Raw genomic sequence first — 14088 nt, 5'->3', positions numbered from 1 at the left:
AATCTTTTACACTGAAACAGAGAGTATTTATAAAGATATCAAATATCTTTATCTTCACTTTAGATGTTTTTTTGAAACATGTTAAGTTTATTAATGATTATATGCTTGCTCCTGACTCTGTCTTTATGGATAACTCCTGACTAGGCGCAAGGAATTATATAGAGTGCAAAGATTGAATTCAAGTTAGTTGTGTACAAAGAAAATTCAGGGAAAAAAAGAGAAAGAGAATAAAAATCTATGTTTATAATAATGGTAGGAAGTGGATTCAAAAATGTTTTAACTAAAATATTTAAAAATAATATTTATTTCACATATCAAAATATATATATATCATATATATCAAATGCACAACAAAGTGTACATATAGAAACATCATTATTTTATTTAATCCTTCTCACATCTTAGTGTCAATTTTTATCACTTATAAGCAATAATCAAATGGACATGTTAATTTAAAAATATTTAAAAGTGACTGATAACAACAAAGCATGTATTGCTAGATTGTGAAATATTTTCTTGCCTCTTCTTAATTCTTATCTTGGTCTTGATTGAGGGAACAAAATTAAAAACAAGATCTCCCAAGAAATTTCTCCATAAAGGTAGTAGAGAAGAAAATAGTTTCATTATTGAATATGCTCTTAAACTGAATATGATGTGCACTATATTCTAAGAGATGTCAAATTGAACAGAATTTCACCTTTTTTTAAGCAAACTGTATTTAGGAAGTCAAAGAGAGAGAGAAGATAGGCAGACAGAACTAGAGTCAGAGACATTAAAGAGAAAGACATTGGAGAGAGACTCAAAAATGAGTTGAGATATGTACATATAAATCTAAATCTGTACATATAAAAAAGAAATAAATTTCTTACCCAAAGAAGAGAGGTATGAGTGTGCAAAGTCATACAAAGTCATATAAAGCTTATTATGTAGGTATTGTCCAAGTTGCCTTGGCTTGGACAAGCAATAATATACTCATCCATTTATAAAGGCAAACAGACATAATCAATTCTATATACTTTTCAAAACCAATATTTTCAAAACTAATATGTTTCAAAAATATTTCCAAATATAAAAGGAGTTAAAAGGACTTTTATCATTCATTGCTCACTCAAAGTTTATCTTGAATTAGGCTAACTATCTATGTGCTATCTAATTGTCTTTAACCAGCAGCAAATCAAGCTCCTCATATCCTTCTGTCCAAAGGTTGTTCATCAACATAGAGCAAATGCTCCTTAATGTTACATTTCTCTAGCAAAAAAGCAGGAGCTAAGAGTGTTATCTTCCTTGATGTTTTCATTTCAAAGGATTCTAGAAAGATATTTCTGGTTTATAAATTGGCAAAAAACTTAAGTAATTTTTTTAAGGACATGTCTACATCCAATGAGAGGAGAAAACACTTAGGGCTTTACTGAAGTAAATGTTTCAGGAAAAAGAAAGAGAAAAAAATTCCTCAATAGAAAATACATTAAATGTTCTTTTCACTTTATTCTTACTCTAATAGCAAATATGCCTCCTTTGATCTAATTTAATTTTTTAAGTTTAATATTTTTATGAAATTAGGCCACTTGAAATATGAGCTCCTGTTTATGTTCTTTTTGTTATTTATTTTGGGACCATATCTGGAAATACTTTAAAGTTTGTTTTGATTCTCTACTCAGAAACTATTCCTAGTGGGCTTTAGAGGTCCACATGAGATGCCTGGGATCAAACTAGGGTTGGCTTTATGCAAGATAAGAGTTGTACTAACTGTTCTATTCCTTTGGTTCAATGCTTATGTTATTAAGTTCCACTTTGGCCTTTGTAGATTTAACATGACTCTTAGTTCTTTGACATATCTCCCATCTTGAAGAATTTATCAGGTTAGGGTTTATGAATTTGGAGTTTAGAGAGAATGGGCTTCTCCAGAGGGGAAAGAGTCAAGAGTACATACACTGGGTGCTGAAACTAGGTAAAGTGATATGCATCCTTTCTGCAGAAGAATTGAAACCTACAATGCCTAAAAAAGAAAAAAGGAGAGAAATAAAGATAGAGAAGGGTCTATTATTGAGGCAGACTGTGAGGGATGAGAGGGAAACTGGAGACATTTGTAGTAGTTAAATAAGTACTCCAATGAAGGTATGGGTGTTTGAACATTGTTGGCCTGACAATCAACCATCAGAAATGTAACTGTGTAACTCATGTGGATTCAAAGATAAGAGTATTCATGCCCCTGTGTGGGAAAAGTGCCCTGCTTGCCTTGGAACAGTTAATTTTATAGATTTTATTCCAAACTTTCTCAGCCTCAGTATTTCTATTTTATGTGTTTGTTGCTAGAAAGTTATCAATGGAAAGAGTTTGAAACTTTATGTGAGCTTTCATATTATTATATCTGTATCCTGTGTCTGCTGGAACTTCTTCTCAAGAATCTAGCCTTGTGGTCTGATTCTGGCAACAGTTACTTCTGAATCTTACTGGGTTTTGGGTTTTCCTGAGTTTAGTCTGGTGCCAGAATAGCATCTTTAGTTCATGTTGCCAGTCCTTACCTTTTTCCTAAAATCATTTTCACCACATTGTAGAAAAAACACTGAAAAATTTTCTAACCATAGACTTTTACTCCTTCCCACTACCCCTTCTACATATCACCAGCAAAGGAGAAGTATTAAGAGAGGAAAAAGTCTTCTAGACAGCAAAGCTGTCTGAAGTGAAACTTAGATAAAAAAATATCTGATTCAGAGAATAGCTCATTTCTGACTTTTTAAAAAAAAAATTTTTAAGTGTAGATAGAGAGTCAACTAAGACGGTGAAGAACATTTATAGTCTAAGTGATTTTCAGGTCCTGGTGAAGTGTGTTGTATGCCACAGTCCAGCCCCTGGAGAACAGGTCAGAAGCAGGGGTGTTGCAGGATTAAAAAACCAAGAGAGATATAATAGAGAAAAGCATGGGGTCCTGGGGCTCCCAGCTTCATGAATGTGAATTGAGATTCCCAACTTTCTTCCACATTGGATATTTATTGTTCAAGAATAACTAATCAACATGGAGAAAGGGAGATAACAGATAAATCCCTATCTGATGCTAAGCCAGAGGGGTTTTATATTGCAAAAGATGTGTAAGAAAGAGGAAGCTAATGTAAAATAAAACAAAAACAAAAACTGAAGGTTGTCTTCTTCCAGAAGAGGTGCAGATAGAAGAGTGAATACAGGATCCAGCTCATAAGTCATTTCTAGGGGGCACCTGAATTCTGGTAATTTAGAATTAAGAGTCCTCAAAGTTTTATCTGCCTCATTCCTTGGACTATCAATTCTCTAGCTAAACTTGTTTATTTCTTGGATGTCTTCATATCTGACAGTTGTACATTATCTGACTAAAATGCAATCATGAACAATTTTATCTATGAAAAAACTATATTATGAACAACCTTGTAACTTTATAAGTATTTAAATAAAGCAATTAAAATAAAAGAAAGACTAGATTACTTCTATGTGAAGTAATTTCCAATGGGAGTGAATTCTCTGTTAGCAGGACCAAAGAGTCACTGAGCTTAACTTTTCAGGAGGGGATGTGAGGGTGGGTTTGCAATCAAGCTAGTGAGATGAATAGAATCTGCTGATTTATGGCACCTGGGCAAATAATCATGAAAAGGCTTTGAAGATCTTGCAGAAGATCAAGAATTAAAGCAAAGACTTCCTGTATGTCAGTGACATGTCTCTAAGATTATGAAGTCAGCTCAACTTGTTATTATATGGACAGTGTGAAATTGGATCCGAAGAAAAGTCCAAAGCTAAACTTCTAAATGGTTTCACTGGAGAACTGGTTGTTTTGCCAGCCTGGAGATATTAAAGTTATTGGTAGGACTGAAAAGGTCATAGTTCTGAACTGAATGTTCAAGTTGGATGCATTTCCAGCAGTTTCCCAGTGTGATATTGAGAAGCACTCCAGAATATGACAGACTGAATAGTGGAATCCCTTGTTGGAAGCTCTAGCCAAAGATTCTTTTTGTTTATCTCAGTACTCACAGCCCACTTTGGTTCCCTCTCCTTTTTATCTACCCTTTCCATGCCTTGTCTTTAGAGATTCATTGTTTTTGTATTTGCTACAGAGTCACTTGGCAAATGATAATGTGCTTAAAGCCTAAAAAATTTCCTTTCATTCTTTCTATTAAATAAAAGTAGATTTTGCTGGGAAAAGATTTTTTTTTGGGTAAGGGCCTTGATCCTCATTCATTTAAGAATTCATGTCTTTAGGATTTTAAATTTTTGGTAGAGATATTTGATTCTTTCATGAAACTATCACTTTGTTATTGTTGAGTAATCTTTATAAGATCAATGAAAACTTGAATATTAATTTTTGCTGTTGATGAATAAGAATTAACAGCTGTTCTCCTTTACCTCCCCCAATATTTTTGTATTCATTTATAATTGGCATACATTACTATAGAACTTATTGGTAACTTTTAATACCTCTTCTTGTGTGTGCGTAGGGCTTAACTCAACCATTCCAGAAGAACCTGGTGTTCATTCTTCACAATATATTCCTCTAATAATCAGAATAGGTTTCTTCACAATATATTCCTCTAATAATCAGAATAGGTTTCACCAAATATAAGGCTTGATTTTGTTGTATTTTGCCTGTTTGAATAATTTATAGTACATATATGGAAAGAAATATCCAGTAGTAATCTTTCACTTCATTAGTTATTTCACTAAGCATAGTCATCTCAAAATTCACCGACTTCATCTCAAAGGTACATATTTTCTAGACCTAGATTTTATTTTAACTGCATATTACAGTTCTTTAAAATTAGTTCTTTACATTTAGACATTATAATTTTTTCAATTTGTATTTAATTATCTCACTTTTTAATTTAAAGCTACAATAGAAGCTGAGAGGCAAAATAAAAAATAAAAATAGAAGCTCAGAGGCATTTAGACTACATCAGGATTTTATTGATTTATATTGATTTATTTTCATAAATAATACATTTTATAAACAACTTTTTAAAAAATGTATATTTAGAACTTTATCCTGACTCTGTGTTCTGTGGTCTCCCTAGTATTGCTCAGGGAACCCTAAAGGATACCAGGGATTGAACCTGGAGGGCCTTGTACAAGAAATCACTCTGGCCCTGTTTTATTTATTTTTTTTCTGTTTTCAGCTTTACTTTCACTTTATTTTCTTAATTTTTACCTCAGCAACCACTAACGTGAACTCCCAGTTCCCTATGAACTTCTTAGATGTGAAAATCCTGTTATTTTAGTGACAAGAAGCTTTTTAATCTTGTATTTCGATCTGCTTTAAGCTCTGGGAGATATGTTTGTGTAAGATGTCCTCTCTCTTTCCCAGGAGATCTGTTTCCTCAAACAGGTACTGGCCAATTATGGGTATTCAGCTTGCATTTCCTTTGGCTACTTGATAAGTCCCATTATGTGATTCCAGCATCTTCCTGGACATTATTTTTTAAATTCATAATGTGAGTAACAACCAATTTAGGGTGGCAAAAATTCCTATTACAGGTGGATAATCTAGTGATTGGCAAGTGGGTCCCTCTCTCCTAGGACTGATATGACCCCGCGTTTATATCATCTCATCTCAGTCTCAGTGACTGAACTGGGAGATCCCAGAATAGCAAGAATTCCAGCCCCTGTCTGGGTCCTGCTGACAGTTTGGTTAACCCCCAGATGGTCTTTCTTGTGTTGACACAGGTGTGCACATGCTTTGCTGCCTCAGGAAAATTTGTGAAGCAGAAAGTGCAGCCCATTCTCTCACCCCACCACTTCCCTCTCCTGGGCCCAGCCCTGAGCTGGAGGCCTCGCCTCAAGCCTCCACTCTAGGAATCCCTGGTTTCTCATTACTTTCTGAGAGAAACACAGAGCAGCTCTTTTCTCCTGGAATCTGGCAAAGCCTGAAGCGTCCAGAAAACCAGCCTCTGGCTCTGCCTGTTGGCCAGGTCCCAGCTGCTGCTCTGCTTCGCTGAGGTAAGTGGGTCAGTCAGAAGTGGAGGTGGGGAGACGCAGAGACTCTTCAGGTGGCCTTCAAAGGACAAAAAAGGAGGCCTGAGGGATTCAGAACAGGACAGTGACAGCCACCTAGAAGCCTTGAATGTTTTACAGTTTCTCCTTGGAATAAATGTCAGGACCAGAAATGTCATATCAGTGATGCAAAAGTTGAGAGGAGAGAAAGAGGAGTTCAAGTGTGATGAAGTATGTTGGGCTCCGTAAGAGAGCTGATGACCAGTGAGTTACAGGGAAGTCGGGGACAGGAGCAGGGGGAGGTGGACATTGATGATCCAGAAAAGAAACTTGGGAGGAAGGCCTTGGCCCTGACAGCTGTGGGCAGGACAAGAGTGTCACCCCTCTTCTTGAGGACTCCATGTTCTCATTTTTACTGTATAGTTCACAGAATACTTAGGTGGCCAATGAGACAAGGAGAGACATACCAGGATACATGGCAGGAGTTCCACAATAGCTGTTTCTCTTATCTCTCCTTGTTCAATTCTACACACCTTGAAAACAATACCAAAAAAAAATGATGTCTTACCCTCTCCTGGACATCAAGGACATCTCATAAAAGAGCTTAGGGAGCACTTTGGTTAGTGAGTATGTGAAAGTCATTTTGGATACAGTGGCAGGAACAGCAGGTGTTGAAGTGGGAAGTGGAACAGTCAAACTTCATGTAATTGTATAAAACCACACACTCTCTCCTGTGTTCTCATCTCCTCTCTTGTTTTCTTCAAAAAAAAAAAAAAAAAACAAGTAATAAAAGTGCAGTCTCTCAAATGTTCTTTTTTTGAACTGTTTGCCACCATTCAAGTCACCTGCAATTTAGTGTATCTCTTTCAGGATACACTGGAGAACTGTGGATGTGACAGATTCTGGCTTCTGGATATCAACTTTATGTTATCATGAACTAATATTTGAAGTGATCAAATTTGCATGAACCTATTAAATAGATTTCTCTCTATAATCACCTGTATGTTAAACTGGGATATTTCTCATAGTCAAGTAACTAGCACTGCCATGGGCAAATTGTGACTGGATGTTTCTCGCATTTTAGCAAAAAGAAAGGACTATGAGAATCACTGGGGAAAGAAGATTCTGTAGGCAGTAAAAAAGTCTAGAAGCCTTTCATGTGTGACATTGAGAGCTGATGTCAGTAGGGAATGTTTAAGATAAATTTCAGAGAAATTCACAAGTGATTAAATAAAAAAATAAGAGCAACTACTCTGCTTTAGAAAAAAATGTATTCTGTTTTATGTAGAATAGTATTAATCATTCTGTATTAGGCAAAGAGGAGGGCACCAACAAATTCAGGAAGTCTTTCTGTGCAAGGATAAAAAATAGTGTTTAAGATCCATATTGAAAAGAATGCCTTCCCTTTTCCAAAACATGCTGTTACCTTTTTTTCAGCTGTAATTTCTTATCTTGTTAGTCTTTTGATCTAGAAGATTAAAATTGCCCTCCCTACATTAACATATGGCTATTGGAAAAAAATCACCCACCCCTGAACAAACTCTGAAAGTTTTCTCAACTAGAACCAGAGTAATTAAGCAGGTCATTTTACATAAACAGAGAATGGTAAAACTAGACACTACTGGAGAAAAATCTATGTTCTCTGGAGCAAAACACATGAGCAGTAATAGAAGGCAGATTTGTTCTCATCTTCTATTGACTTTCTCAAGTAATCAGTGCACTCTCACCTAAGATATCTTTACCTGAATTGATCTTACTATACCAATCTCAAAGATATTTTAAGAAAAACTTCTTACAATGTAGTAGTGATGCTACCAGACAGAATATGCAGATTTCTGAATTTTTATTATGGCCCAAAGGGTCTTGTGCATACTATGCATGAAGAAAGTCTAGGTTCTATCTCTGCAGCAGGTAGTCAACTAATCACAGAGCCTGGAGAGCTACTGACTGCACTGGGTATGGTCCAAGAAGCCAAAACAATCAAAAATTCACAAGTAGCCTCCTAAATGTAGTTATTATTATTAATTATGCTAGTTCTTAGTGATAGCTATGGAAGCTTTGTATAGAGATGGCTGTTAATTACATTGTAGCATTAGATTTGTTGCAAATAACCATATTATTTTGAGAAATTAAAATATAGCATAGAAATAAATTAGCATGTAAATCCAAATAGAAAACATATGATCATTAATTATAATTTTACTTATACAGCTTTTAATAAAATAATTCAAATACAGTGCTGAATCAAATTTTGTCCTGAAATGGGAACTTAATTTTCTTTCATTTGGAAAAGTCAAAAGTATCAGTTTACCAAAACTTTTTGCAAGTTAATGAAAGAGAAAAAGAATGTTTAGTGAAGAAAGAATCAGGTTATTATAAAAGGTGCAATTTATTACATAAAGGACATCAAGTGGACACAGTATCTTGTCGTTTAAAGTAGAAAAAGTAGATACAATCTTTCAGAAAGAATTTTCTGTTGCATCATATTTGGCATGGACATAAAGATATAATATTATATAGTATTTATATGCTGTAGTAAAACTGCACAAAATATGACAAATTATCTTTGCCAAGATAGAGATGACAATGTTGAGTAAGTAGAAAAGATAGGGTTGACAGAGAACAAATATTTTTTGCAAGCAAATAAAAACCAAATAACACTATTTTTCTGTACTGTTACTCATACTGATACAAGTCCAAACTCAGTGATCAAATCGTCCCTTTAGTAGGGTTTGTTGTCTAAATTCATCCTCCCTAACCACAACAACTTAAGAAGGAAAGAATTTACTTTTTGAAATCTTTGCTTCTAAGATCACTATTTTATTTATTTTTCTTCTTCTTATAGAACTTGGAAAAGCAGTTTAATGCAAAGCCCCCTGACAAATATCTGCCTTTTAAAAGACGTTAATTTAATATACAAGAAAAGAAAGACCTCTGGGGAAAGAGGACAAAGGAGTTAGGATCTCTAACTCCTGGGCTGAAAAGCAGATATCAGAAAGCCCTTTGGTTTTTCGCACTGCTGATGAAAACTTTTATTTTCACCTTCATTATAAATTGAATGCATGAATTTCGAAGCTGTTTTTAAACAATTAATATGAACCTTCTTTAATCTTATCCCCAGTCCCTTGAAAAGCAATAGTTGAATTCTATTTATTCAGTGTAATGGATCAGTATTTCATTTAAAAGAGAACACATAAGCCTGACTCTATTTGTGAAAGATATAAATGTCACTCATCTATATCCATAATGCCATGGCACGGAAAATCAGGGTTTTTAAAATCAAAGTCTTTAACAGTATTCATTCCAAAGTCGCTGATAAAATTGGGGAGGGGAGGGAAAGCGTGCAACCAACTAGAAAACAACTTCCCCCTGGTTCTGAAAACAAGGCAACAAGCAATATATCTCACTCTGCTGGAAACAGCTTCTGGAATCTTCTATTGCTGCTGGGAAACTCCAGTCCTAAAGGCAGGCAGTTATGAAAAGCAAATCAACATTTTTCTTGGGATTCAGTCTGATGAAAAAGGAAAAAAAAAATAACAGTGGACACTTAAGTCATTTGCCTGACTTGAGAGGGGAAGGTGCACCAAAACACAAAACTACACATACTGACTTTTCGAGTACACGCTCGGTGATTTCTTCCCCAGCTGATAGCTTTTTTGGGTTGTGCGATGGGACGGGATGGAGTATCTGTAGCTGCTGCTCTTGGCCCCGACACAAGAAACACAGCAGAATAGGGCTCCCCCAGCAATGAGCACCAGGGCCGTGGTCCAGCCGATATAGAGAGCTTCTCCCAGCTCACGTTTTTGGGCAGCCTCCACGATGGGGTTGTAGAAATCCCTGATGATGGAATTGGCCACCCAGCACACAGGAATGAGCACCACGATGCCGGTGACCAGAAAGATGATTCCAGCCGTGAGCAGGATGTAGCCCTTCACTTTCTCATCGTCCCCTGTGCACCTGGTGCATTTCATGCCCAGGATGGCGGTCAGGAAAGCCAGAATGGACAGCACGCAAGCTGCACACATCAGTCCTCTGGATGCCTGCAAGTCAGGAGACAGAGCCAGCAAGGAATCATAGACTTTGCACTGCATCCTGATGTTCGCATGCCTCATGCAATTCATCCACAATCCTTCCCAGAGGTTTTCAAAGACCACAATGTTGCTCCCGATGAAGGCGGACACTCTCCACTGAGGCATGACAGTGACAGCTATGGTGCCCACCATGCCAACACCACCAAGCACCAGTCCAGCGATTTGGACGGCATAACTGGCCATGCTCTTCCCGGGCCAATGAGGCTGGCGCTGTGTGGCTGCTTCCTCTGCTGGGCAGGGTGCTGCTCTCGAAGCAAATTTTCTCTATCCCCAGGAGAGAAGAATTTCCAGGTAGCAATGAAGTCAGAACCCAGTGGATTTTCAAATAAAAGCTGCTTTGCTGCCTCTAGCTAGATTAAACCCAGCATTGGCTAGCTGTGGTGCCCCCTCTATTGACCAAGACAGGTAAACTTACAGATCAGGTGGAGCAACTTTCAGAGCCAGTAAAACGGGGGGGATGGTAGGTAACTCAGGTGTGTCTAAACCGACAAGAGACACTCAGAACGGCTGGACCTGCATATAAAATTTTACATTTCTCAATTTTCTAAGAAGACATCCTTGTGTTTACTTGTGATTAACCTATGGACTGTTACCTACCTACAAGTTTGCAGAATCGTCCAGCCATGCCCCAATCCCTAGTTGAAAGGAATATTTTGGGCAGTCGGTTTTAAAGCTCTTATTCATTAAGAGCTGGTGCGATTGAGGCAGACAATGAAATATTTACCAAGACATGTTGTTATGATCAGATGCCAAAGTGAAAGGAGAGTAGGGGATTGATAGATTTGTGCCTACCAGAGAAACCACATTCTTTGGGTTACATGTGACCCAAGTGGCCGACTTAATATGTCTACAACTTCAAAGCGAATTGGACCAGATGAAATCAGGTAACAGATCATGCCAAGGGACAAAAAGCTAAAGTATACAAGGTTGGCCTGTTCCTTGGCACCAAACATGTATTGTTTGCTCTTGAATCAGAAAACCAGGCTGTTGTTATTTGACTCAGAATAATTGTCTTATAAGGGGAAAACATTCTCAAACTAGCCCAGGGATTTTTTTTTTTGGATATAGCAAGCACACTAGCTATTAAATGATGAAGCTATTGAGTGATGTCTTACTTTGTGTCATTGTCCTTGTGCTCAAGGAGGAGTTAGAAGTCCTTAAAAGTATCATGAAAAACTTCATTATAGCTTCTCAAATAATAATGATACATAGAAACTAAATTAACCTAAAATAAGTATGCTTACATTGTATCATTCTAAAATCAAGGTTTATTGATGCTTATAAAATCTGCCTATAATATAATGAAATATTTGTCTATAAAAGATCAAGTTTTTATAATATGTCAAAATTATAATTATATCTAAATTTGGGGGAAATCCACTAATAACTATTTGGAGAGAACCAAATTTCAAACTGTGTTTTACTTTCCTTTTATCTTTGCATCCTAATATTAGCTTTTTAAAACATTATTATTTATTTATTTATTTATTTATTTTGTGACTCACATGCAGATCAGGGGAACATATTTGGTATTCAGAATTGAACCTACCCACTGTTCTATGTCTTGAGCCTCTATCCTTTATCTACTTCTTTTCTAATATTATTTTCTTTTTGCTTCCTACACTATCTTAATTTTGGATGTGGGTGAAATGTTTTCTAATGATATCCATGCAACCTGAGTGGTATAAAGTGATTATGGGAGCAAATACTGTACATGGTAGGAGGTTAAAATGATAAACTGACATTAAAAAGAGGAATATATTGTACTGAAAGTTATTACTATTTTTAAGGGTCTATAGTGTACAAGTAAAAATAAATGACAATTTGCTATTTATGTTGCTTCCTTTTAAATGGTTTGTTAGGAATATACCACAATGTGTGTTTTCTGCTGATAAAATAATGTAGAATTTTTCATTTTTAGGATTGTATGAGTGATGATTTGTGATAGGAAATATATAAATCTTGGAAAAATCTATCAGAATAGCCTTATTTTAGCCATAATACTAAATTGAACATAAATGCAGAATATCAGGGGAAGGATAACCAGTGGGTTATTGGTGGGTAGATGTTGGTCCATAAGCTTGTTAGCCATTTAAAGAGAGAGGTGGATTTATATCCCTCAAGCTGGGGATTGAGCAATAGAACAGCAGGTAGGGTATTCTTGCATGTAGCCAACGTGGGTTCAATTCTTTGCATCCCATATGGTCCTCTGAGCCTGCCAGGAGTAATTTCTGACAAAGATCCCATACCACCCCTGATCACCCCTTTGTATGGTCAACAAACCAAAATATAAATAAATAAAAATATATATGGTTTTTAAATTAAGGTTATTCAATTCAGCTGAAATATAAAGTAACAAAATATAAAGCATACAAGTAAAAACACAGAAAGCACAGATGTTTCATTGAAAATAGTGGCCACAGGGCTGGAGAGAGAGAGTACAGCGGTAGGGCATTTGCCTTGCAAGCGGTCAACCCAGGACCAATGGTAGTTCAAATCTCAGCATCCCTTATGGTCCCATGCCTGCCAGGAGCGATTTCTGAGCAGAGAACCAGGAGTAACCCCTGAGTGCTGCTGGGTGTGGCCCCAAAACCAAAAACCAAAAACCAAAAAAAAAAAAAGAAAAGAAAATAGTAGCCAACTGGGAAAAGGAATGATTGAACTATAGAAGCAAAGAAGGAGTACCAACGGGGGACTACAGAAATTAGACATTTATCTTGTAGGATACTGAGTCCAGTTTAAATGTCCTTTTAGCACTACTATGGGTTGCTCCTGAGCACTGAACCATAAATAACCCTTTAGCATGGCTGGATGGGTCCTCTGTATTCTCCTCCCTCCCACACACACAAAAAAGATGAAAAACAGCATAGCATAGTTGGATGTGAAGGATAACAAAGTATATGTATATACTTTTTATATATATAATTTGTGTATACTTTGTATATATACGTGTATATTTTGTATATATATACATATATACATGTATATATATACAAAGTATCCATATATACAAAGTATATGTACATACTAGCCAAACTACAGATATTCAAAAACCTCTTGAGCTTTTATTTACTTTATCTAAAATATTCCAATTGATTTGATCAATTTGTCTGAAAAAAATTTAGAGAGCAGAAATGTTTAAATATATATATAAATATAAATATATTTGAAAAGAATTAAATTAAAATTTCTTTTCTAAATTTGTTTTTAAGTGGTTGGTGTTTATTTTGTTTGTGTTTTGGTGAATCACACCCAATTGTGTTCAGGACTTAGCCCTGATTCTGGACTCAGCAATTTTTTCTGGTGAGTACAGGGGAGCATGGAGGATCTTGGCATTGAACTTGGATTGATGGCATGAAGGCAAATGCCCTGCCTTCTGTGCTATGGCTCCAGCCTTTCTTTTCTAAATTTGGACACTTTTTAAAAGTTTTATTGAAATAACAATGAATGTCTGCATGAAGAGGGAAAATCTTGAGGGAGAGATTTCAGTAATGGAAACCCTTGACTTTTCTAGACTGTTTCCAGTAACAATGCTATTTCTTAGCATTCTTAAGACCTTGTTTCACATAAAATACTTTGATCATTAAAAAGTCCCTTAAATAAGTAGTTTGCTACTGATCTATCCAAAAGATAAGCATCAGTTTGAGAACCCAAACTCTAAGGACAGAATCATCCTAAAATATTAATGAGCAGTGATAATAGAAACTAGCCTAAGGAGCTCAGGTGAGCATACTATCAGATTATAATCTAGTTAAGCTCACTAGATTTTGAAACAATCAGGGTCAAAAGGTCACAGGAAATAAAAGTGTTTAAAAATGGTAATATTAAATTAACAGATTAGAGAAGCCAAACTACAGATATTCAAAAACCTCTTGAGCTTTTATTTACGATTTATAGGATGTCACAATTGATTTGATCAATTTGTGTGAAAAATTTAGAGAGCATAAATGTTTAGATAATTATAAAAATTAATGGCATTTTATCATCTTTTAATTTAGACCTGAAAAATAGACCAAACCAAGTATTCTATGATTTAGCTTGCATTTCTAAG

At 35.8% G+C, this 14088-nt stretch overlaps 1 protein-coding gene across 1 annotated transcript; it reads right to left on the bottom strand.

Moving 5' to 3' along the window:
• Positions 1-9542: 9542 nt before the first annotated feature.
• CLDN8 (claudin 8) lies at positions 9543-10220 on the bottom strand. Its single transcript, XM_049785814.1, has one exon. It carries the CDS (start codon positions 10218-10220, stop codon positions 9543-9545), a length of 678 nt encoding a protein of 225 aa, XP_049641771.1.
• Positions 10221-14088: the final 3868 nt, after the last annotated feature.

Source organism: Suncus etruscus, chromosome 13 (genome assembly GCF_024139225.1).
Source record: "Suncus etruscus isolate mSunEtr1 chromosome 13, mSunEtr1.pri.cur, whole genome shotgun sequence".
NCBI lineage: Eukaryota > Metazoa > Chordata > Mammalia > Eulipotyphla > Soricidae > Suncus > Suncus etruscus.
Note: the sequence above shows the minus strand (reverse complement) of the source record. Positions and strands in the feature narration are given on the sequence as shown.